The sequence below is a fragment of the Podarcis vaucheri genome, assembly GCF_965113315.1.
Source record: "Podarcis vaucheri genome assembly, chromosome: 14".
NCBI classification, from domain to species: Eukaryota; Metazoa; Chordata; class Lepidosauria; order Squamata; family Lacertidae; genus Podarcis; species Podarcis vaucheri.
Window position 1 is genome coordinate 11,549,007 of NC_138752.1, and position 26,738 is coordinate 11,575,744.

General features: G+C 41.5%; 1 protein-coding gene across 5 annotated transcripts in view; it reads left to right on the forward strand.

Moving 5' to 3' along the window:
• The window catches only part of MYO5A (myosin VA), a 120,254-nt gene extending 96,155 nt beyond the window's left edge, over positions 1-24,099 (forward strand). For 2 of the 5 annotated variants that reach the window (XM_082198225.1, XM_082198224.1), the window contains exons 29-41: positions 723-823; positions 1,847-1,927; positions 4,102-4,300; positions 6,308-6,382; positions 7,799-7,892; positions 12,786-12,932; positions 13,322-13,476; positions 13,680-13,769; positions 14,421-14,571; positions 15,712-15,994; positions 17,175-17,349; positions 18,553-18,633; positions 19,559-24,099. In XM_082198225.1, coding sequence (XP_082054351.1) covers positions 723-823; positions 1,847-1,927; positions 4,102-4,300; positions 6,308-6,382; positions 7,799-7,892; positions 12,786-12,932; positions 13,322-13,476; positions 13,680-13,769; positions 14,421-14,571; positions 15,712-15,994; positions 17,175-17,349; positions 18,553-18,633; positions 19,559-19,711 — 1,785 coding nt within the window. In that variant the 3' untranslated portion in view covers positions 19,712-24,099. The remainder of the gene's footprint in view (positions 1-722; positions 824-1,846; positions 1,928-4,101; positions 4,301-6,307; positions 6,383-7,798; positions 7,893-12,785; positions 12,933-13,321; positions 13,477-13,679; positions 13,770-14,420; positions 14,572-15,711; positions 15,995-17,174; positions 17,350-18,552; positions 18,634-19,558) is intronic. The other 3 variants (XM_082198226.1, XM_082198227.1, XM_082198228.1) reach the window with 3 other exon arrangements.
• Positions 24,100-26,738: the final 2,639 nt, after the last annotated feature.

The window sequence follows — 26,738 nt, forward strand, 5'->3', positions numbered from 1 at the left end:
CGTGAGAAAAATAAATAATAATCACTAAACCGTTAGAGCCTAAGAAAAGTCTTGCTGGATCAGGTGAAAGGCCCATATTATTCAGCATTCTGTTCTCACGGTGGTCAATGTGATGCCTCTAGGAAGCCTAAAAGCGGGACAGAAGCACCAACGATATTCTCTTTGCTTGCGTTTCCCAGCAGCTGCAATACAGAGGCATGACACCTCCATTACTGGAAGTGGCACACAGCTATCATATTTAGCAGCCATTGATAGCCGCATGACCTTGCCTAATTGTCTTCTGAATATGTCCAAGTTGGCAGCCATTGCTACATCCTGTGGCAGAAAATTCCACCAGTTTTAACTATGTATGGCATGAAGAACACCAGTATGTGTTTAGGCCACACACAACCTTCCCACAAAAAACTCTTTAAAAAGAAAGACTACCAAGGAAATGTAATAAACGAATAGAAAGAGAACCTGCTCAGTTGACGATGACACAAAACTCCACATCCACACTATACAAAAAGAATAGAAGCCTCACCCATCCCTTCTTCCCCAACCTTATACTGTACTTATAATGTCTCGCAACTAATGTAACTGATCTGTAAGAAAGACTGTGCAACCTGAAAAAAGAGACAAGGCATGTACTTTTGGAAACCAAGAAAATCTTAATTATTATTTTTTTAAAGACTCTTCAGGTAATCTATTTTGTGCAACTGCTTTCTGTTAATTCTTTCCAGAACACCATGACAGACTCCACAATCCTTTTAGAGGATGTACAGAAGATGAAGGACAAAGGAGAGATAGCCCAGGCGTATATTGGTCTGAAAGAGACAAACAGGTATGTGTGCATTTACATTGTGCATCTATTTTGTACAGTTTGCTTCTTCCCTTGGCTGTAAACAAAACAGAATATCAATAATAATAATAATAATAATTAACTGCTCGGTGCTACTTGTGCAGTGGTTCTAATTTGCATTAGCAGAGTAGAAGTTTTTTCTGGTTTAAGGAATTTGGAACAATGCTATCTTATCTGAATATATCCTGCTAACTTAATTTTCTCAGGCAGGTTGTCACATATACTTCCATTAACTTAGGCTGCAGTTCTATACACGGGTGCAAGGTCTGTAGAACTCACTGGGGTGCTATTGTTTGCACCTCTTGAATTATGTGGATAATCAGAGGAGCATTCAACCACAAGTTCCATATATACTAATGTTAGCCAGAATTGTGATTGTGAAAGTTCAAAAGGTTACTAATAAGCCTAACAAGAAAGAGTTTAGTTAGGAATCTATGGAAGCAGTTGACTTTGAAGCTGACAGTAAAGTTATGAACATATGGGGAGCATAAAGAAAGATTAAATAATTGCAGGCCAGTTGTGAAATATATAATAAAAGAGCTTGGAATGGCTGGGAAATATTTGTTATCTATATATTTATATTTAGGCATATTTTTGTCATACGTTTACTTTTATGTGATTTCAATATTTGGAATTTATTAGGAGCTTGAAGATGAAATGATTAAAGAAAGAATAATAAAACATTTAAAAAATGAACCCACTGGGACTGACTTCTGTGTACTCATGTATAGAATTGCACTGTTAGACTACAATCTTATGCACATTTAATGTAGGCATAAGCCCCATAGAACTTAGTGGGGCTTGCTTCCGAGCAAACATGCATAGGGCTGCACCGCTGAAAAGTTTAGCATTGCAGTTGTGGAGATGAAGGTTCCCCCTTTTTAATAACACTTACTCAGCTTGCGTTGTCCTTTTAATTAGCATGCTACACCATCACCATCATGTATCCCTTTTTGTGTTTTTTGCATTTAAAAACAAAACAAAACAAAACAATTTGCTTGGAAGATCATCTCTTCAGGACTATCATATGCTGAATGAGGACGGAGAGCTGTGGCTGGTATATGAAGGGCTAAAACAAGCCAACAGGTTATAAGACTTCTCAGGACGGACCTTCTTGCGTTCTCTCTCTCTCGTGTTACTAACATGCTGTGGACCTGCTTTTGCAATGCTGCTTCTTATAGTCATTTAACAAGACTGAATCCAAATGGGTTTATTAAAACAAGGGAAGAATGGAACCCCCCAAGGCTGGCATTTCAAATCAGTCTCAGCGTTTGCAAGTGGCATGGTGGGGCGTTAGCTGGTAGAGGTCCACTATTGACCAGTTATATCCCAGATTTGCTGCGGTGGAAGTTCTGAATCATAAAAATAAAGATGCAGATGTGTCTGAGCTACAAATAATAAGACATAGAACTTTTGCATATAGCAGGAGAGGGCTTGTAGTGATGGTAGCTGATTCTCCTTCTTAGCCAGTGAGCTCAGCTCGTCCACCCTCTCCCTGTGACGGCAAGGAAAAGAGAAGGAGGAGCCACTGTTGGCCATCCATCTGCTTCTTGCTGATTTTTGTTTTCTTATGTGGAAACATGGTGGCTAAAGGACAAGAACCCAGCTCTCCGAGAGCCCCCCCAAATCCTGGAGCCTGTTAAAAATGTCTACAAGCCATATTATTACATACACTGTCAAACCGCCCCGCCAACAAAAGACTTAATAGTTCAGCACAAAATAGTTACCATGGTCTGAAATAGGCAGAGCGAAACACATAAAAATTAAAGGCATTCTGTATATGTTATTTGCCTGTTCTAACTCATGGTGAATAAGGGAGACACTAGCAGATACCAAATGAAGAAAACAGCCATTTTTAAAAGCTGTAATGACATCAAGTGTGCATGACTGTCAGGTGTACCCACTCATTTGAAAGGCATCTTCCTTTTTAAAAAACCTTCCTTGAGCACCCACTTCTCAGTTTGCTCTGAATTTAGTTACTTTAGCATTCAAATGACAAGAGTAGTTCATTGTACACTTTTACCAAACAAGTTAACCAACATAGGTTTTTTTCGTTTTTTATTACAAATGCTATTTTAACCAGTGTCTTTTCTTTTCTTGTGCTAACAAAACACTAAACATTAACTACTGTGTTTGTAAGTCTGCTAGACACTAACTTGCGAGTAGTTACCATGCTGCAGAGTAAGCGAGGGAAGAGGTGGCTGTGTAGCTTTTGTTTCTTTTGTCCGTGTTCTAGAAGCGAAAGGTTCTAGAGCAAGGGGCAGAGAAATGAAAGGTAAATTATTCATATTTACCTTTTATGTGCTTGGTCAATGTAGCTGTTAGCTGGTCTGCTTAGGTCTATTTAAACCCTGAAAGTGTGTCTGATGGAGCCGCTCAGCTTGAGGTATGTGCTCATTTGTAGAAGATGCAATTTTAGCATTAATCTCAGTTCTCCAGCGCCCCCCATTCATTTCCTCTGTTCCTTTCCTCCTATAATTCACAAGCAGCAAATGAATTATTTGTTCGCATTCCCAAGCCCACACAGTGAATCAGCAGCACAGTCAGCATGATACTTTATTGCTTCCATCCGTATCCCTCTAGCAATACCTTTACTACATTCTTTTAGTTTTTGGGGTGGGATACTTCAGCTTCTTTCTGAGCAGCATAAATAAGACTTCCTCCTTTATGGCCTTGTTATGTACCTTCACTTAAATACATCATGATAGGCATGTCTTTTTGAGGTTGCAAGGGCGTTTATGGATTGATTAACAAAACCTTGAGTCATAGGAACCAGAGACAGCCCGAGATACCGCATGCCCGAGGCAGAAAATCCAAATGCCTCTCCACCCCTTTCCCAGAGGTGGTAAAATATAATGTTAAACTAAATATTCTTGCCCTTGCAAATGGTGCCCAAAAATCTCTTGCCTGAAATGGTACAGGCTTTGTAATTATGTATAATAGAGATCCTTTAAACAAACATGAAGCCAAGGCATTATAAACCCAAGTCAATTTTAATTTTGCTATACATCTCATTGTTAGGCAAATGGGATTTTGGTCCAAATCACCTAAATGGGTTTAAAGAGTACTCTCTGGTTTTCTTTCTTTCTCCATATAAATGGGCTGGGCAGCGATATGTACACTTGAGCTTTGACAGTATTTAGACCTTTGGTGACCATCTTCAACACAGATTCTAAAAAAGTGTTTTCCTTCTTCCTCCTCATCTCCACCTTTTCTCTCTGCCTCCCCCAAATGCCCTTTGTTTTTCTGTGGCTTTGTAGGCTACTGGAATCTCAACTGCAGTCTCAGAAGAGGAGCCATGACAATGAACTGGAAGCCCTCCGTGGAGAGATTCAGAGTTTGAAGGAGGAGAACAATCGCCAGCAGCAGTTGTTAGCGCAGAACCTGCAGCTGCCCCCAGAAGCCCGTATAGAAGCTAGCCTACAACATGAGATCACCCGCTTGACTAATGAAAACCTAGTAAGTCAAATCTTAATAAACTGTGTGTGTGTTGAGAAGTCATTGCAAGCATGTGTGCAATAGGTTTTGAAGACAGCGACTGCCTCCAAAGCAAGATTCAATGTCTTGATTCTTCAGGTCTTCAGAAGGAGGAAGGAAGTGGCTTTTCTTGCTTTGGCAACTTACTTATGTTCTTCCAAGGATGGTGAATAAAACTTGATGAGATTCTCTCTGCTTTTGGAAGTCTTAAGGCAGGGAGAAGATGAAGGATTCCAGTTCTCATCAGTCTCAGACAGGATGTCTAATAGAGGGCCACAGGTTCCCCGGCCCTGCCTAGGGGCATTTTTAGACTATTGAGCGGGTTGGAGGGGGGCAGCATTCCAGATTCCCAATTTTCTTGAGTGTAACACATGCTTAAAGGTAAAGGGACCCCTGACCATTAGGTCCAGTCGTGACCGACTCTGGGGTTGCGGCGCTCATCTCGCTTTATTGGTCGAGGGAGCCGGCGTACAGATTCCAGGTCATGTGGCCAGCATGACTAAGCTGCTTCTGGCGAACCAGAGTAGCACACAGAAATGCCATTTACCTTCCCGCCGGTGTGGTACCTATTTATCTACTTGCACTTTGACGTGCTTTCAAACTGCTAGGTTGGCAGGAGCAGGGACCGAGCAATGGGAGCTCACCCCGTTGCGGGGATTCGAACCGCCAACCTTCTGATCGGCAAGTCCTAGGCTCTGTGGTTTAACCCACAGCGCTTACAAAGTTATAAAAGGAAGGTCCCTTTGATCACTGTCATCCAGATGCTACTGGTTAGTCCTGAAGCTATTGCTGTACTTCTGCAGAATAGCTAAATAATCTTAGTGATGCAGCCAGCTGCACAAAAAACATCAAGCCTTTTTCAAGTTCCGTCTTGTAGGCTTGCACCTTCCGTTGCTGCTACTTCATTTATTTTAGGAACTTGGGGAGGAGGTGTGTTTTCAGGGATTGGAAAGCCAAACTTTGGCCAGTATTTTAGCAGGAGATTAGTCCATTCAGTCAAGAACTCCAGCTGGCCCAGTGCTTGTCCCTCCTCCATACAGACCCAGTGCCAAGCTATGGTAGGTGTGTTGTGTTCTCCTCTGGAGACAATTCTCTTCCTCAGCAAGCTTCCCATATCTAGCTTTAGAGTATTGGCATTCTTGCATTTCCACAAGATCAAGTTTTCCTGTTGGTGCTTCATGAAGATTAACCCCATAATAACCAGTATTCATTATCATTCTTCAAACTCTGCCATTGTCTGTAGCATTGTTGATCATATAGCCTAACTTCTTAGACAGCTTAATTGCAGTTGTACATGCCAATGCCATGCTGCAAGGGCTACATTCTTTAATGTACCTGCTGAAAGAAACTTTTAAAAAACCACACTTTTATTGATTTTCAAAGGAACAACTAAGACAGTTTATATAACTGTCCATCCTTCTGAGGACAATCCAAGGCAATCAGATAGATGAAAAGTGGAAACTAAACAGCTTGTAGCTTTGGCATTTGAACAGAAGCACATAGTTTCTGATGTTGCCCCAAATGTGTAAACCACCTAGAAGGGGGATTAGTCCTTCCAGCCTTCATTTTTTCAGAAGCGTCCCCATTTTCCTTTTCATCTTTTTCTATGGTATGACGTGAGAACTGACCACCATGACCCAGCTGGGTTTAAATATTCCTGACAGTACCCATTATGAGGGTAGTAATCACTGAATGTTGTTGAGGCATTTTTATTTTCCGCCTGCTTGTGAGGTATATATTTTTAAAACCATATTTTTTCGGGGGTTTTATAGTAATAAATGGACCATAAAACTTCCCTCCCCTCTGCTGTGTGCATCTTAAAGGCTGTGACTTTTGCATCCTGGTCTGTAGGGAGAGTGACGCTGTTTTAATAGCCTAAGTCTGTCTCAAAATCAATGTCGCTGAACTTGCCTTTTCTTCTGAAGTTTGTTGACATGCTAGCGCCTTTAAAGAATGGGAAGAACCTATACTTTATACCTGTTTTTTCAGTATTGTGAGGAGTTATATGCAGATGATCCCATGAAGTATCAGTCGTACCGGATTTCACTTTACAAACGGATGATTGTATGTACTGTGTACATTGTGCCAACTCTCTTTCTTTGTTTGCTACTTTGGAGCACTAACTGAAGAGCTGGCTGCCTTGTCCACTGTTGAAGGAAATCCTTTTCAGAAAACTTCATCAATGTCGTTCCTCTCCCAAGAGCTTTCTGTTGTGTCATTTGTGTCAGCGTCTTTGTTACTAATAGGAACACAGCAGCATGACTGAAGCAGACTCTCTTAGCTGTATACTTTGCTTTCTGAAAAAGAGATTCCAGATTTGCTCTTAGATAAGCATTTAGATCAGGCATAGGCAAACTCGGCCCCTCCAGATGTTTTGGGACTACAACTCCCATCATCCCTAGCTATCAGGGCCAGTGGTCAGGGATGATGGGAATTGTAGTCTCAAAAACATCTGGAGGGCCGAGTTTGCCTATGCCTGATTTAGATGGCATCCCTCAATATTAAAACGGATATCTAGTGGTACCAAAAACATTGGGGGAATTGTTGGGGAGGCTGTGCAATAATATTTGTAATTTAAATTATTAGTAGAGGGTGGCGTTAAAATGCAGTTTGAAGAACGATATACTTCAGTCTCCCAGCTTTGCAAAAATTGGTTCAAATGTTGTTGGGCTCCCCCACCCTGCTCTTTTGGTTCTACCCAGAGTGGGAGGGGGCTTCAGACTTCCCACTCTTTCCTCAAGTCTCCTCTGTATGCCTAAAAAGTAATAAGTGGTTGTGGAATCTCCACAAGCCTGAAATAGACATGACAATAGAACAGAGTTGGAAAACCTATGGCCTTCTGTGGAGGCCAACTTACATCATCCCTGACCATTGGCCATAGTGGCTGGGAGATGGGAGTCCCAGGTCACATGCATGACATATGTTCAAATCACATTAATACCACTTGTCGTGGCTTCCCACAAAGAACCTAGAAAGTTGGATGTAGATACAGTGGTACCTCGGTTTACGAATTTAATCCGTTCCGAAAGTCCATTCTTAAACCAAAGCCGTTCTTTAATGGAGGCGCACTTTCCCTAATGAGGCCTCCTGCCCTTCCACCGTTCAGCTTCCGTTCATAGACCAAGGTAAAGTTTGTTAACTGGAACACTACTTCCAGTTTTGCGGAGTTTGTATACCGAATAGTTCGTAAACAAGGCTGATCTTAAACCGAGGTACCACTGTATATTGATAGCCGTAAAATGTGCCTGCAGAAGAATTCTGTGTCTGTCATGCTGCACATGTTTCAACATACTTTATATAATTGTCTTGCTTATGTTCTAGGCAGCGTGCAGGCTTGCAAACTTCAGCCAGATGGCAGCATCGCCTTTCAGCTGCGCTCAGCTCCTCTTGTAGCACTAACAGTACTGGTTCTGCTCTGTCTGTCGTTATAGACAGCACTTTTAAGTACCTAATCCTTCCCTCTCAACTTTTATTGCTTAGGATTTAATGGAGCAGCTTGAAAAACAGGACAAGATTGTTCGCAAACTGAAAAAGCAGCTTAAAGTCTATGCAAAAAAGATTGATGAACTCGAAGGTACGGTATCTGTGTGTTGTCAAACTTTTTCTCTCTTGTCTGGCGGCGCAAATGTTGACCTGTTTTACTATATGAAAGAGGCAATAAGTCTCCAGCTGTTGACAAGTAGATACAATAACTAGAAAAATGTTGAACTTGTGTGTATATGCATATGATAGTATCCCAAAATAGTAATTAATGTGACTATGCTAAGGAAAGGGTATGGATTATCTTGGGATCTGAGTGCAAATGGGTTGTGAGTTGAAATTCATTTTGTTCTCTGTTTAATAAAGGGCAGTGTTTGACTTTTGCCAAGAGCAAGTACTTCAAACAAGAACAGCTGGCTAATAAGAAGGCTCTCATTTCTTTTGAAATATGAGAATGTGGTGCCTCAGAATCTATAGTAATATTTTTTGCTTATGGATTCCACCCCCCTCCCTCCCTACGATGGCCATCTCAGAAAAGACTTTGTTTGTTTGTTTGGACTCTTACCCACCTTTTAGCACAAAGTCCCAGAGTGGGTTACGGCAATAAAATACACAATTATATAAGAAATGAAACAGCTACAGCCTTAAAACAAGCGAGATAACAATTAAACATATGAAAATAATAGAAACATTTAAAAACAAACCCACAGTTAAAAGCAGCCGTGATATGGATGCAGACCAGGATAAATATATCCACTTAGAAGGTTTGTTGAAAGAGGGAGGTGCCAGAAAGACAACAGAGATGGCGCCTTCCTACTATGTAACAGGAGGGAATTTCCAAGGGTAGCAAATTAAGAGGCCACAGTGGCAATGGAGCTGGAATCCCTGAGTCGATGCATGGATTTCACCTTTAGAACTGCAATCAGGAGAGCTACCACTTGCACCAGGAGAACTGGGAGGTTAGAGTACAATCCTAGCACCACTTAGATCTTAATGGGCTCCCACTGATGGTAGGAAGTGGAAGGAGCCAAAAGAAGGAGTTGATCTTGCCATTGGCTTTGGACCCACTTAATCCAGATCCCGGGAATCCACCATTGGCTTTGATCTTGGGTCTCCCAGCTATGCTAGCCCTAGAGTTTACATCACAAGTTGGGAGGAACACCTTCTGCCCTGGCTGATACCGGCTGGAACATCTTCAGATGTGGCTGTGGACCCACTGCTCTGTTCTGCTGCTCCCTCAGTGGGATTAGTATTGCTCTGCTCTTGCCTCTTGCCTCTTGCTCCTGTGGTACTGGCACTGGCAGAAGCCCTTCTGCAGAAGAGGAACACTGTCCTTAGAAGCTTTTACATGTGGAAATTAGTAGAAAAGCAATCTGTCCAAGGGGCCCTTTCTACCTTCACTACAGCAGCTCTAAGTTCCTCCACCAGCACAGCTGTTCACCATCTAAGAAGTCTGGCACAGGAATATTAGCTATGGATAGAAGCCTTCCCCAGGATGCCATTTTAAATAACTAAACCTTTGGATATATGGTTCAGTTATTAGTTTCCCATTTGAACATCATCATCAACAATGGTAAAAAAGACAATGTCGAGCAGAAGGTAAAAGTATTTCTCAATTTGCAGGAGGAATCATTTGGAAGGCAATTTGAAAATACACGTGTGTGAATGAGAGAGACAAAAACAAAAACTTGCAGGATAAGCATCTTGTATTCACAAGTATTCAAGGTCAAGTTGACTTTCCCCCCCTGAAACATACTGTATTTAGAAGTGAGAGTACATTGAAAGAGTAGCACAGTAGATTGATATCAAACTGATTCCAAGTGAACAAGGCCTTCTCTTCAAGGAACATACTGAATTCTTGCTCATTTGCTACTTTCCTTTGTAGGTTTGTGTGCGGTTTTCAGTTTACTCATACACTTTTATAGATGAAATAAATGCACCAATACTGCTCTCAATGCATCATGGAATTAAAATGCTAATGGGCATGGCTGTACCTTTAGCCTTGGTAATGATTGCCTTATAAATGCCTGTGCAAGAGGAAATCATGACTTCCCAGCTTAGTCATTTTGGCGGAAGACTGACCAATAAGTCATTGTCTGCCAGGTAGAATATTTACTGTGCAAGGTAAAATAGCTCTTTATCTTGGTGAAAACAGCTCCCTGCTTGCTTCATAGCCCCTCCCTCCTCCCTCTCTCGATTGTACTTTGCCTTTCAAGGAGGGAACATCGAGAAATCAGAGACTTCTGTGTTTACTAAGCATTCTCTGCTGGAAGAACACCTTAAGAAGAAAAAAAAGCTGCTTGCCTACAGATTACATTGAGACCTTTCACTTGGTTAAGGGTTAGTAGGGAGTGGCTAAATTCTAATTCTTGCCTTCCCTTTGCCAGATTAAATATAGTCTTGAAACATAGTCCATTTTTTAAGAACTCTGGGAGACTCACTCAGATTCTGATATCTTGTTTAAGTGATGACTTCTTATGGTACTGAAAAGGTAGCTAATCTTTTTCTGCCTCAATGCATATTAGGAAGCAGATGGTAAAGTACATTTTCTGTTGGCTCCTCTCTTAATCTTGCGTTTTCTTATTATGTTTTGTTCTTACTGTTTTAACTATCCTGTGTGTACAAACTTGTATTGGTCTATGACCATAACCTATCTATCTGAAGAATAGGCACCGATCAGTGTGTTTTAGATGTTCACTTCCTGAATTGCACAGCGTACAGCCCCGTTCTCATGTAACAATAAGCCAAGCCATGGCTTAGGGTGAACGAGGAAATGTACAGCTTCCTGGAGTGAAGATCACAGCTGCTGTGCTCCTTCCTTGGTTCTGCTGGTGCTGTTCCACCCAGAGCTAATCCATGGTTTGGCTTAAGTGTTAATACCTGAACCTGGGCTCGTAGTTTGTCTCACTCCCAATCAAGGTTTGTTTTTGAACCCACATGTTTGCTTTGTAGTGCTCGGCTTAGCGCTGCATGTTGAAATGGATCCAGGTATGAGGGCAAGATGTTGAAAAAATTTAAAACCACACAGCACTGTGATGTACTGGGGTGATGTGGACCGCCTTGGGCAGTTTTCTAATGGTTTTGTCATTATGCTGTGGATTGACACAAGAATGAAAGATGGAGGAAAGTTTCTAGTTGTTCAGCATGCCAGATTTTGCTTGGGGGCAGTTTGCTGAGGGCATTCTTTTTAGCATACATTTTGGAAAAAGAACTTCTGGTTTTCGGTATTTCCTTAAACGGAGTCTAACAGACGTACCGCCCAATCCTATTCATGCTTACTCAGAAGTGTCCCACTGATTTTACAGTGGTGCCTCATAAGACGAAAAGAATCCGTTCTGTGATTCTCTTCGTCTAGTGGTTTTTTCGTCTTGCGAAGCAAGCCCATTGACGGATTAGCGGATTAGCGCTATTAGCTTTTAGCGGCTTATCTGCTGATCGGATCAGCTGATAAGCGGCTTAGCGGCTTAGAAAAAGGGGGGGAAGGGAAAAAAACCAGCAGGAACTCGCAAGACATTGTCGTCTTGCGAAGCAAGCCCTTAGGAAATTCGTTTTGCGAAGCACCTCCAAAACGGAAAACCCTTTCGTCTAGCGAGTTTTCCGTCTTGCGAGGCATTCATCTTGCGGGGCACCACTGTAGTAGTGTTTATTCCCAAGTAAGTGTGCATAGTATTGTAGCTTTAGAGTATATAAAAACCTCCTTTTGCTCCTTTATCCCTAGTAAGATCTCACCCTTTTTACTGTTCCAACTTTTTAAGGCATAAACACACATTTTATGTAGACTGTAAACACTCTGGTTGTCCCCTTCCTGGTTGTATGCGCATGACACGAGAAAAGGAGATTGCCCAAGAGTTGTTGCTTTCAGTCTGTATTTAGTATCTTGCTTTTGTGAGGGGTGGGGGTACCTGTAGCTTGTTAGAAGTGAGCTGTGGCGCTTCCTTGCCTTGTATGTGCTTTAAAGGAAGCAGAGACCAGAAAGGGAAGAGAAGTCACGGAAGTGCTTATAGCATAACCAACAATAGTTTGCCAAGAGGAAGAAGGTTGTGATACCAGCAGTAGGTGAGCTTACCTGAATGTCCAAAGTGACACCTGAACATAGAGCAAAGTCCTGTGCATTGCCTTCTTTTCTAGAAGGGAATCTATACAAATTGGAATTTGTATATGTTTCACTAGTTTTTACTGATTGCAGTAGATGGTTCACTTATTTTATACAGACAAACCTTCCAGACTGGTTGCAGTATGCCTAAATACAGCTTTGGAAAAGTAGAGGGAGTCCGAAGATCTTCAGCACAAACATTTTTTGATCCTGGGTTGCATGTCTTCACACATTGTGAGAAAGCTTCTATTCTCATGGTGAAGGACCCCTTAGAGGGGGGATTTACAGTGGTGCCCCGCAAGACGAATGCCTCGCAAGACGGAAAACTCGCTAGACGAAAGAGTTTTCCGTTTTGGAGGTGCTTCGCAAAACAAATTTCCTATGGGCTTGCTTCGCAAGACGACAATGTCTTGCGAGCTCCTGCTGGTTTTTCCCCCCTCACCCCCCTTTTTCTAAGCCGCTTATCAGCTGATCCAATCAGCAGATAAGCCGCTAAAAGCCACTAATAGCGCTAATCCGCTAATCCGTCAATGGGCTTGCTTCGCAAGACGAAAAAACCGCTAGACGAAGAGAATCACAGAACGGATTCTTTTCGTCTTGCGAGGCACCACTGTATTTGCTTGACTACAACTGTGAATCCTGTCATATTGGGTGTGCGATGCAGCCTGAAAGATCTAATATCCCATAACTATAGAAAGAATCATAAGTCTAATAACTTAATTTGAAAAGTACGCACTTACTCCTTTGGGAATACACCCTGTAGATGAGCTAGACAGCCAACATACTGTGAAATGAATGGACATATAATACTCCAGAATTCAGTATAAATCCTCTTGTCTAAAACTGGGAGGTTCTGTGACAAATAGCTAAATAAATCTCCATTTCTTGATGTAGTGGGCCAGATGGATAACATTTCACCTGGACAAATAATTGATGAGCCAATCCATCCTGTCAATATTCCAAGGAAAGAAAAGGACTTCCAGGGGATGTTAGAGTATAAAAAGGAAGATGAGCCAAAGCTTGTCAAGAACCTGATTTTAGGTAAGAAGACTTTCTGTTTATAAAATGAATCAGTCTTTTTGCCTATGAATGTGGAGTGTTTCTTGAAACTGGTCCAGTTTATCTAACGTTGGAGAAAAGGAAACAATCCCCATTCACCAAGAAAGTTCAGCTCTTCGTATCAGTTGCATTACATATCTCTTTGTTTCCTTTTGTAACTTCACATTATTCTGTTCTGTTCCGGGCACAGATAATTTTTGACAGAAAATTGGAAGAGGAAACATAACTTTGAAATCAAATAAAAAGTATTAGTACTAACTGGTCCCAGAACAATTCTGGTAAATTGGAGAGCTGCAGTTTTACCAGGCCATATAAAATACAGCAAAGCTGTCTATGAATTTACGTGTGCATACTTTTGTGTTCTTATTCAGATCTGAAGCCACGAGGTGTGGCAGTCAACCTGATCCCAGGATTGCCAGCATACATTTTGTTCATGTGTGTCCGCCATGCTGACTATCTTAATGATGACCAAAAAGTGAGGTCCTTGCTAACTTCGACTATTAATGGCATCAAAAAAATCTTGAAGGTACGCTTATTATTTAATGACAATGTCAGTGTGGAGAATTAACACTTAGTGTTGCACAGCAAACGATATGGGGACAAGGGGAAAAAATGGCAGTTTTGTTTCCATACTTTATAAACATAGCAATTAAAGCAGTTAACTGTGACCATGTTTTCTTCTAATTGTCTTTTCATGCACGCTGTATTTATTTCTTCATTTGTTTTCAGAAAAGAGGTGATGACTTTGAAACCGTTTCCTTCTGGCTGTCTAACACATGCCGATTTTTGCACTGCTTGAAGCAGTACAGTGGTGAAGAGGCAAGTCTTGCCATTTATGTTTTTCACTTTTACTTTTGACTTTGCATGTACAAAATGGGTTGAAGGCATTACATGTGCCTGTTCAAGATGAAAGCATGGCTTCTATTTGTAAGCCGCAGACAGAGAGTATTGACAAGAGCAAGAGTTGTATCTGTTCTTGGTAGTGGTGTAGTGGTAAATTTTGATGTGCAGAAGCTAATCATGACAGTCCCCAGAGCCACACCCCAAAGAGTCCATAGCCACACCCCCAAGGAAAATCAAAAAATGCCTGAACTGCTAAAGGCTTAGCATGTTGGACTTGGGCTGGAGAGACTTGGGTTCACATCCCTGATCACCATGAGGTTCACTGGGTAATCTTGGATCAGTCTCATTCCAGCTTACATAACAATGTCCTACACCCAACACCCCCAGGCTTACAGCACTGGCAAATACCACTCCAGCAAATTACATCATTGCCCCCTGCTCTGAAAAAAGTACTGAGCCTCTGCTCCTTTGGAAGGCATTTGATAGCAAGGTTGGTAGGCAAGAGGGAATGGAACCCGTTGACTGTTTTTGAAACATGCTGCCCATCCAGAGTGTTTTGGATAACGTAATGGAAACGCATAAATACAAACTGCAACAAATGTGCACTATTGTCTTCTGCAAATCCAGGGTTTTATGAAGCACAACACACCTCGTCAGAATGAACATTGCCTCACTAACTTTGACCTTGCTGAATACAGACAAGTGCTGAGTGACTTGGCCATTCAGATCTACCAGCAGCTTGTCAGAGTGTTGGAGAATATTCTGCAGCCAATGATTGGTAAGGCAAAATGAAGAGAGAGAAAAAATAGAAACCTGTGGTTTCCTTTTCTAATTAACTAGACATCTCTGCCGTTTACGCCTATGACTCTGATTTCCACTGTTAAAAGAAGAGCTTTTATTTTTAAGAGAGATGACTATATATCTACCTTTTTCATTATAAACAGCAGTCAAAGCTTACTAAAAGAAGTCTGATTTACCTGGACAAGTGAAAATCAGAATGGGGAATTAGACAGTTGGGGGATTGGACAAATTTATAGAAGATAAGGTTGCGAGTCCCAATGGCTATACTGTATACTACCTCAGAATCAGAGGCCATATGCCTTTGAATACCAATTGCTGGAGAACAACAATGAGAGAATACTATTGCTCTCAAATCTTGCCTGTGGGCTTCTTGGGGGCAATCTCAGTGATGATGATGGGAAAAACCTGGACATTAGTTTGGGGATATCTTAATATGCATGCTGAGGTTTCCTTGATGGGTCCAGCACAGGATTTCATGGCTGCCATGACAGTTCATAACAGCTGCTGGAGCACATCATTGGCCCAACACACATGGCAGGACATACCAATGACATGGCCTTTTCAGCTGACTGGTTGGTACACCACTCCATTGTCATGGTCCAAGCCACTTCCTGTCAATCACCTGGCATCACAATGGTGTCAGGTGGTGCTGTACTTCAAAGTCTTGCTTGTTGGGAACTTTAAAATGTGGCAAAGCACTGCTTGAAAGCACTTTTGCAAAGGCTTTCGCACAGTTACCCCAAACTACCCTGCTCTTGTTTGAGCCTCCAAAAACTGGGGGATTCAACAGAAATGCTGGGGCGCTTGAACTGAACAGGATTTAATCACCACTCTGATGATTGGGAGTTAAATCCTGCGGTCTTGGCTGCACAAGCCTGTTCCCTGCTTGTGTTTTAACCCTGTCTTCCCACCTATCACTGATGGGTGAGGAGGCGTGATTTGGGGAAATGTCCTCATGGGCCACATTGTTTTAATTCTGTAGATTGGTCAATTACTTTTAACCGTGTTTTTAGTGATTTGTGTTTTATTTGTATTTGTTTTAATGTTGTGAGCCACGTTGAGTCTCAATTCTGGGGGAAAGGATATAAATAAATACCATCATCATCTTGTCAACCAGTTTCAGGAATGTTGGAGCATGAAACTATCCAAGGGGTGTCGGGGGTGAAACCAACTGGTCTCCGAAAGAGAACCTCCAGCATTGCTGACGAAGGGACATACACACTGGACTCTATCATCCGACAGCTGAATACCTTCCACTCAATCATGTGTCAGCATGGAATGGATCCAGAGCTGATCAAACAGGTAGTCAAGCAGATGTTCTACATCATTGGAGCAGTGACCCTCAATAACCTCCTCCTGCGGAAAGATATGTGCTCCTGGAGCAAAGGGATGCAGATAAGGTGAGGATATCTTCTGAAATGTTTTCAGCTCTTTTGGCTATACTTGCTGGGCATAATAGTGAATTCTTCCTGAACCAGGTGGTTGATTTTAAGGTTATCTTTAGACTTGGGAATTCACTGCATTAAAGAGAATTATTCTTGACAAGTTCATATACTTGCCAAACTGGTGATTTTCCTAAACGCAACGAGGCAGTGGATTTTACACCCACTGTGCAGAGTGTTATATTACTTGTTTCATGTGTTCCTTCCTCTCAACCCCTCTCTTCCTGAGGGTTAAGGATTGCCAGAACTGACCTTATAGTCTGGGTCACAAACGATGGCATAATGTGAGGAGCCATGTTTTCTAAACATATGTGTACATTAGGGGTAATGTAGGTCAAATCAATTGGCAGAAAAAGAGTTTCTTAACCATTTCCCAGCTAGGCTTATTTTTGGTTTTGAAAATGGCTGGGTGATAAGCAGGAAAATTTTTAGGAGTGGTGGTGGAGGGGGCTGCAGTGCACAATGAAGGGAGGATTGTCTGCATGTATACAGTGTGCTATCGAAGAGAACCCCACATTACAAAGGAAAGGGGAAATACCTTATAATGTGAAGTTCTGTCCTGAGTAAATGGAATTCTTGGGGGGCGTAATGGGGAAATTATTTTTCTGCAAGCAAGGATTCAGGGACTAGCTCAGTCGTGTTTTGTGGGTTAAGAAGCTATATGCATCACTCTGTTATGAGCTTGACGTGCAGCCCCATCTGTGTTTTGTAGGGCACAGCTGCTAAATTTAATTTTCATAGGGCAGATATTTATTTGCCAACTTTGGGCATTGGGATTCCTTAAGGGGGTGGGCTTAGTTTTTATTGATGAATGGTAAAAACAAAACTCTGCCCTATATATTTTTAAAAAGCAAGTAAAGAACTAGGTAAAGTGCTGGAGCTTTTGGATTTACATTCCTACTTAGTAAGTATTTTGCTTTCTAAAGGCATTGTGCATAATTTCTTGAACTGTGTTAGGGAGGAGGAGCAGGAGCTGGTCAGAAAAAGACATTTGTTAAATAATTTACAGAATATTGTGTGAAGGAAAATAATAAAGCATTAATGCATGTATAAAAAGTTTCCACCCACCATTTGTTCAGGCTGATTGAAAACCTTAAACATTGTGGTTTTTAATGTGTGCATGTGTTAAACTTAACAGGTACAATGTAAGTCAGCTTGAAGAATGGCTTCGTGACAAAAATCTGATGAATAGTGGGGCTAAAGAAACTCTGGAGCCTCTCATCCAAGCAGCGCAGTTGTTGCAGGTGAAAAAGAAAACGGATGAGGATGCCGAGGCCATTTGTTCCATGTGCAATGCCTTAACTACTGCACAGGTAATCCAGCCGAGTTATGTCATTGTGGTGCTTGGACTGTGTGTCCATTCGCCACATTGGCAATTATTGTTGAAATACTGTCACTGATAAAATGCTAACTTCAGAAGTTGTGAGATATGTGTAATGTGTATGGGTTGCTCGTGCGTAAGTTGCCGCCTCTCCAGGCTTTGTTGCCTTGCTAAACCTTTCAGTCTGGGCAGCCCTTCACTTCGTGGCTGCCTCAGTCGCTAGCAGAATCCGTCAGTGGGCGTTTCTTAAATCTTTTCCAACATAAAAGTTGTTTGACACCCAGTCTCCTCCTACTCTCTCTGCGCGGAAGTCTTCTGCGCAGGGTGGGCGTGGGTAGCGGAGGACCCGTGCTCTCCCCACTGGTGTCCGGTGAAGAGTCCTGGAGCCCTCTCGCCGATTCCCCCATCAGCCCCTCTATATCCCTGGTGTTGCGCTGATTTGCTTCCCCATCTGCGGAGCTGCCTCTCTCCCTGCTGGGCCCTTCTCCAGCATCATTTGAGAGCCTTCCCTCCGCCTCTAGCTCCGATGTCAGTTCCCTGACAATATGAAAACGGAATTCTGAAAAGGGAGCAAGCACTGCAAAACCTATATGCCAAATGTAGTTTTCTGTACGAGCAGTCATTACACAAAATAAAATAAGTTTCGCCTTGTATTTTGGTTTTGTTTACAGGAGAATAAGGCATTATGCTAGAGGCAAAGTTCCAGGGTTTTATTATAGTTCAAGTATAGAATTTGGGTTCTGTTTTTGTTGTAGGGCCTGGGTGTGGTATTCTAATATGTTCTCAAATACATGCATTCCAGCATTGCTACTTACTGCAACCCAAGGTGATTTTCTTGAAGAATTATAAAGGTGTAAGACTTAAGCCAGCAAAGCAATGTAATTGGTGTGTATCTGAGAGGTTTGGAGAGGTATAATTTAAAATGCTGGTCTTCAGCTGATAGGCCAGGACCCACTACTGCTTTGCAGCCTGATCTGAGGTGCCTGCAACACCAGCCCTGCCACCATACAAATATATGGTTAAATAATTAAGAAACAGGGGTCCAAATGCCTGTTTTGGTTAAAAGCAGGCCCTCGTCTGGAAAAGTTGAAGATTGCTGATTTAAAACATTGCAAGGGTTAAATGAAAAGCAAGCACCTGTAAGTTACCAAGAGGGGAAGGGAAAAAACAAAACAAAAATCTGTTTTTCTTACAGATTGTGAAAGTTTTGAACTTGTATACTCCTGTTAATGAGTTTGAAGAAAGAGTGTCTGTGTCCTTTATCCGGACGATACAGGTAAACCTTTTTTTTAACTTTTCTCCTTTTTGCTTGTGCTAATGAAAGAAAAGAAAATATCACAGGTAGTGCAGTGGTGGTACAAACCAGGCCAAAGAGGAGGAAAAGGAGCACCCACATAGTTTCTGCCAATGAGGCACACGCATCCCAGTGTGGTGTAGTGGTTAAGAGTGGTGGACTCGTAATCTGGTGAACCGGGTTTGATTCCCCGCTCCTCCACATGCAGCTGCTGGGTGACCTTGGGCTAGTCACACTTCTTTGAAGTCCCTCAGCCCCACTCACTTCACAGAGTGTTTGTTGTAGGGGAGGAAGGGAAAGGAGAATGTTAGCCGCTTTGAGACTCCTTAGGGTAGTGATAAAGCGGGATATCAAATCCAAACTCTTCTTCTCTTCTCTTCATCCCAGGCAGGAAATCATCTTTCTTCCAGCTTCCAGCTGGCAATGAGGTGGTGAAAAGAGGATGCCTCATTTGATAGAAATTTGGGGGAAGTGGTTCATAGGGGGGAATTCTGAAGCATTTTCATAAAAGACTTAGACCCAAAATATCTGAAACACTGTTTCTTGGGTGCTAAAATCAGTGGAGGGGTCCCTCTTGGTAATCCTACTACCCTCAGAATTTCCTATGGCTACCCCTAGGTTTTGGAACTTCCTCCCCATAGAATTGTGTCAAGCGTCTTCACCATACATTATTTTGTGATATGCTGAGCACACGAGTCTTTGGCCTTCGTTACTCTAGATACATATTTTTAGAACCCACCCTAATCTAGTGATTGCATTTTGCTTTAAAACGTTTTTAACGTTGAATTTTAAATTGTTGTCTCCCACCCTGGGATTTTAGGGTGAAGGGGGCGGGAATCAAATCATCATCGACAACAATACAGGAAATAAATTTAAATACTAACGTGATGCATTCTTATTTTTGCAGCTCCGTATGCGAGACAAGAAGGACTCTCCTCAGCTGCTAATGGATGCTAAGCATATTTTCCCTGTTACTTTCCCGTTTAACCCATCATCTCTTGCATTAGAAACCATCCAGATCCCCGCAAGTTTGGGCCTAGGATTCATCTGTCGTGTCTGAAGCAAGTGTACAGTTCGCTTTTGATCATGAGTGTGCTTACCTGTAATCTTAAAACAGCGAAGACACCGAAAAGCCATGGCTGGGGTGGGGAATGGAAGAAAGCTGGGGGAAATATTGTAGAAGCCCTGAAAAGCATTGCAGAAAGCTGGAATGCTGCATAACTGTCTCAAGCTGATGGCTAACGGAGACATAAACATTTGTATAAATTCACTGCTCTCATGCTGAGGTCTATAAAAAGTTTTCAGAATTAGAAATTTTTCAGTACGGATCATTCCCTTAACACCCCCCCCCCCCCGTTAGTCACAAGCTGTCTTTTATATTTGAGTTTGGCACTGGAGACATTCTGAGGAACAAAGCTTTTCTATTCCCTTTCCTCTGAGATCAAAAGTTCTGTTGCTGGTGGGTGGGCAAGGCAAAACTTTTATTGTACTTGGGACCACCTGAAGAGCAGTTTCCCCTAATTTAGCACGGCTGAGGAACAGAATGTGCACCACTTAAGTTTGAAGCGGCCACCAATTGCAGCTCCCTGCTACACACACACACCTGGTGTAAAAAGATGCATATAGCCACTTCCAATGTGATGGTGTCAGTGTGTACCCTCAATCTGTCTCTTTCTGATTCACATTGAGTTAGAGAAGATCCCTTCCCATCAGGACTCTCTGGGAGCTGTGGTTGTGGCTCTGGTGCAACCATGGCAGGGTTGGTCTCGCTTCCTCAGCCTTTGGCGTGGTGGGAGAGTACCAGCAGCCAGACACTCGCTAGAGGTGCTCAGTTTTTAGCAAGCTGGGGGCGTGGCTGGGGAGCGGACCTGAGAGAGAACTTCTCCCTGGTCCACTCCCTAGCTGTGAAAGCTTGATAGAGAAGATATAGCTGAGAGGCCATTTTAACTCCTTATTAACTTACTTAAATGTAATTAAGTCATAGATTTGCTCGTAGACAGGGACCAGAGAGGACAGAAGAGTCCATTTTAAAGGTGTGATTTTTTTTTAGTGAAGTATATAAGCATTTAGGGATTATCTGCTATCTGTTAAAACATGTTAGAGACTGGAAAGTGTAATGCAAAAGGGCAGTAGAAAACAGAACATACCAGGCACTGGGTCTGTGCAAACCCATTGTAGTGAACAGAAGCTGTGGTTTCTTCAATGGGGCATGCACAGTAGACATTCGTAGTAGATTGCACTCCAGGAGATAATCTGTCAAAATTATTCCTTATTTATGTCAGTGTGACATAAATGATGCGAAGTATCAAAAAAGTCTTCTGGCTTACAGTATGGTACAACATAGCTGTTCATTAGTTAGTACTGTTTCAAAACATATCCAAGTGCTGCTGTGTGCTGTGTTCTTATAAATGTACAGTAATAATCTTTAGGCAAGAGAAATAAGGATTAAAAAAAAACACAACTTTAATAGTCCAGTCTTTTAACAAGATTTATGTAAGAAGTAAGGAATATCGCTGGTAATAGGAAATGGTAACTAAGCACAAACAACAAACTGGAAGAGGCATAGTAATTGTATTTCAAATGTTTACTTAAAAGTATTGAAGACCCCGAGTTCAATGAACAAAACCCAAACATATTATATTTTTAGTATTTATTTATCATTCTGGTGTATGTTAGCTTCACACCTCGGGTTTTTTTTTTAGTTGCCAGCTTACTGACAGTATGTATGCTTTAATATTATCCGTTTTGGAGTTGTTGTTTAAGATATTTTAGATATTTAAGATGACTCTCAAATGCTTAGGTGAGAGAGGAATTACTTTACTCCAAATCTCCTGAATACCTCAGGTCCTTCACATTCATTTTTCAAAATGTAAAACAAACTCTGATTTGGGTGCACTTTGAAAAATAATACGAGTAACAGTAATACTCTGCTTCTGTATCTATGGGAATATTTCACTGGACACATTAAGAAGAAGGATGCTGCTTGGTAACATTTTTGCTGGAATCTGTCGCGTTCTGAACACTTGTATCAATGTGGAACTGACAGTTCAAAATGTCTGTTTATTCTTGCTCACTGTTATCTGATGTCGATTTTTTTTTAATACGGTCAGTGCTGATCAGATATACATAGGAAGAAATTACATATTTTGAGATTGCCATGTGCAATATTGTATTATAGCAATTGTAATGTATATTTATTTTAAAACATATCTTTATGCTGTAAAGGCATATTGTTTAAATTTCTCTGGACATCCTTAGAGCGACATTGCTCTCACTTGAGAAGATCAGTGATGTGCACCTGTCACCTGGTCACTGATAAAGTAAATAAAGTGAGCTGCTGTTTATTCTTCAGTACTGTTCTTAAAAAACTGATTTGGGTTATCTCTCTTTTTGGATTTTTGTTGTTGGCAGAGTATGATGGTTGTTTTAAGAAACATTCAGCTACTTCAACTCAAGCATTGTCTAATATATATTTTCTTTATGGCAAACGAACAGTTATTTACTTGAATATGTTTACTTTACATCTGGCATAAAGTTTACAAAAATGATTCCTAACAAGCCGTGCTTCTTCTAAAACAACTTTAAAATACTGTCAAAAACAGATATCCTCTGTGTCTGCAGCCAGGAAAGGGTGCCTTATCACCAAGGAGCCCTGAGCAAAAATGGGAAGACACACAATTTGCTACCCTAGAGGGGTACCCTAGAGTCTGAGATGATCACAGTTTTTTTTAAATTAGGATAGAGTACACTATCTTCTCACATTTTCACTGGATTCTTAGTATATCATGTGATAATTGTAATGACACTGATGTAAAGCGACAGCAGCACTTTTAAAATTAGAACCTCAACAAAAACAGAATTTCCACCATCTTCCTCCTGTGAATTAACTGAAATTCTGCCCTTTAAAATTCTTCTAGTAAGATAAAATCATCTCAAGAAACTTAACTACTTCAGAAACTATGCTTAAATGTATGAATCCTCCCTTCTGTTTACCTGTAAAAAAAGCCTTACTGTACCTTGTTTATTTACCAGAGTGATAGATGTTTATAGGCATTATCCTTATATTCAGTAGTCTAATACTACTTTCGGTCACATTAAAATAGTATGCTGCTTCACATGTTTTAAAGGAAGATATTTCTAAGTTTAACTGGTATTTTCTAATTCATCTAATACTTTACATAGCAGTATTTTACATGCACTTTTCTTAGGTTAACATTTTTAGTACTGATACACAAATATAAAATGTTCAGTTTAGTTCTTCTGGTTTAGAATCCTTACGCCTAACACAATTCTGGTTATGCTTATTTCCCCTTCCTTTATAGCATGGTTATTGCTTTTTAATGTGGAAATGTCTTTATTTCTAATTTTGTCAATTTGATAAGGAATAGTCTCTCAATGCTGGGGGGGGGGGACTTACAAGAACCCTTTTGAAATGTACAGACCTGAAGTATTGCACAAATATTACCTCATTAGGTTTCAGATATTTTCTTCTTCCAGTGATGAGTCCACTGATTCTGCAACATAACCTTCTGTCCAGATTTTAGCAAAACACTTCGCAGGCTTCAATTAGGGATGAACTTTAAAAATATTTAAAGATTCGGTTTTGTTAAATATTAACTGATCAAGTATGCAATCTTGTGGGTAATTTTAGAGCCCCAGTTCAGTGGAACATATTTGCATGTGGTGTGCAGAGAATCACACCCCTAACCTTCATAAATAAAGAATAATATGCTATAGAAATACTTGCCTCAGTCTAAAGATCCTGCTCCTGTTGCATGCATGGGATAGCTGCTCTGCTTGTACTTCTCCCCTTTTCCATGGAATCCCATGTGCTCATTAAATAAAGAATCCTATGATTGGTGGATTGGATCTGTTTTCATGTGCACATGGAAGCAGTCACAATAGCAGTGCACTGCAGATACCCAGCTTGTCCTCCAAAAAGAACACACTCTGAATCTATGGGACAGTTTCTGGTGATACTTTTTTGCTTTTGCATACAGATTTTTTTAAAATAACAGATCATCTCTGGTTCCGGGTCAGTACACGGACAGAAGTCCCTTTTATTCCAGTAAAGCTTTTATCCAAATTTGCTTGGGATAGTGGCATTTTGACTTTTGGTTCCATATCTCGAAACCACCAGCATTTAGAAGCTGAAGGTCTCTTTTCAATTAAGATTTCAAAACCAGACACATTTCAAAATATCACATAAAAATCCTTTGGAAATTACTATTTTTAAAATTGTAATTCTTTTTGAAACAAAGGTTTTGACAGACAATAGGTTTTCACTAGATATTGATACTGTGCTTAGATGGAAACCAAAACGGTATCAGAATGAAATAAGCTCTGAACTGTCATAGTGTCTGACGTATTTAGTAAACGTATGCTTCATAAATGCTGTACCTTAGCTATCACTGAAATGTCCAAATAAAAATACAACTGTTAAGTCTTCTTCGGTGTCTCTCGTGTAAATACATTATTCCTGGAGTTATCAAGTGCAGTTGAATTTTCAACCTACAGATGTCAGTCATGCTGAGTTCAATGGGATTTACAAGTACGGTAACTTGAGGAGGACTGCAGCTCTGTTTATAGGCAATCTAGCAGGGAAACAAAGAATGGGTACAGCTTCCCTCAACAATTAACTTATGAGACTTACATTTATTGCTGCACCATGGTAGCAGCTTCAATAAACGCACATTCCAAAATGGAGGATCCAAATGGAGGGCTGCAGGTTAACTTTAAACACTGCTTAAATATCTGCAACCAAAAAACCCTGAATCTTCACTAAAACATAGAATTGTAGAGTTGGTAGGGAACCCCAAAGGTCATCTAGTTGAACCTGCTGCAATACAAGAATGACAACTTAAATAATCCCAGGCAGATGGATCATCCAACCTTGTTTAGAAACCTCCAGTGAAGGAATCCACCACCTTCCAAGGTATATTGCAATCCACTGTCAAACAGCTCTCACCATCGGAAAGTTCTTCCTAATGTTTAGTTGAAATACAGTGGTGCCCCGCAAGACGAATGCCTCGCAAGATGGAAAACTCGCTAGACGAAAGAGTTTTCCGTTTTGGAGGTGCTTCGCAAAACGAATCTCCTATGGGCTTGCTTCGCAAGACGACAATGTCTTGCGAGTTCCTGCTGTTTCCCCCCCCCCCTTTTTCTAAGCCGCTAAGCCGCTTATCAGCTGATCCGATCAGCAGATAAGCCGCTAAAAGCCGCTAATAGCGCTAATCCGTCAATGGGCTTGCTTCGCAAGACGAAAAAAACCGCTAGACGAAGAGAAACACAGAACGGATTCTTTTTGTCTTGCGATGCACCACTGTACCCTTGCTCCATCATCCATGTGATAGCCCTGCAGATACTTCCAGACCTTTTATCATCTTGGTCAACCTCCACTGCTTGTCAATATCTTGCTTAAGCTGTGGTGCCCAGAAATGCACACAGTACTTGAGGGCAGGGTTTGACCATGGCAGAATAGAGTGGTACTATTTACTTCCCTTGATCTGCATACTATATTTCTGATGATAATAATACAACCACCCCAGCCACTCTGGGTGGCTTCCAGCATATTATATATATATAATACAGTGGACGCTTGGGTTGCGAACGTGATCCATGCGGGATGCATGTTCGCAACCTGCAGAGTTCGCAACCTGCATCTGCACACGCACGGGTTGCGATTCTGCACATGTGCAAAGCACGATTTAGCGCTTCTGCACATGGGCGACCGCCGAAACCCGAAGTAACCCGTTCCGGTACTTCCAGGTTTTGGCGGTCTGTAACTCAAAAAATGCAACCTGAATTGGCTGTAACCCGAGGTATGACTGTATTAGCTTTTTTTTTTTTTTGTCACACTGTTGACTCTTGTTAAGCTTGTGGTCAACTAGGACACCTAGATCCTTTTTTTTACATGTACTGCTGTCCATTCAGGCGTCCCTCCGGATGGGGCCCATCCTAGAATTATGCATCCTCCGCTGTCCCGGGATTTTTTAAAATGCTGGGGGTGGGAAGAAAAGCCCTTGTCCCCCCCCCCCAGCCTTCAGAAGAGGTCCGGGGACAGACTGTCCCCGGACCTGGTCTGAAGGCGGTTTCCCTAGGAACGCATTAACTGATTTTCAATGCATTCCTATGGGAAACCGTGCATCGCAAGACGAAAAACTCGCAAGATGAAGAGACTTGCGGAACAAATTAATTTCGTCTTGCGAGGCACCACTGTATGCTGTTACTATTTTTTAATTTTTTTTTTACATAAGTAAAAAGTGACCTTTCCCCATCTGGCATGGTGGTGTGCCTCGAGATCTTTTTCATGAAACAAGTGTGCCTTTGCCCAAAAAAGGTTGGGAAACACTGCTCCATCGGATGGGGCCCATCCTAGAATTATGCATCTGATTATTCCAGCCTAAGTGCAGAATCTGATGCAAGGCCAGGGCTGCCAACTTGAACAAAATATTGGGGAGGGCAGATAAGCCCCGTCCCTGCATAATCCCTTGCAAAGACATGAACACCATTTGAATGGCAATGCCCAGCAACTTGGGCCATGATGGTGGTGATGGGGCAGCAGCTCCCTCAAAGATTTTATCGGGGCCAAACTGCCGCCAAAGAGACCTCTTTTCCTAGGAGTTGGCTCCTATGTGCAGGGCCTTAAAAGTGACCTGTGCCATCAAGCAACAACAACAACACATTGTTCCTAACAAGTGTCTTGCAGAGGTGGGGAAACCCAGCCAGATGGGCGGGGTATAAATTATATTATTATTATTATTATTATTATTAACACAGGAGTCAGATGGGGGTGTTTATTGTGGCTAACAGGTGTCACCCCATCACTGCTACCTCTATTTTTGTCTCTTTTAAACCCCTTCAGCCACCGCCTCTGCAACCTTCCTAGAAACCTGGTGGCTCTCCATAATAATAATAATAATAATAATAATAATAATAATGGCTGGGTTTAAGTTTGATGAGGCCCTAAGCTACTGAAGGTAATGGGGCCCTTTATATCTCCAGCTGCCCTTTGTCGACAACAAATTGCCGCTGTTTTTCTGTGTTGAACATATGCTATATGGTACTTTATGGACCTAATAGGTATC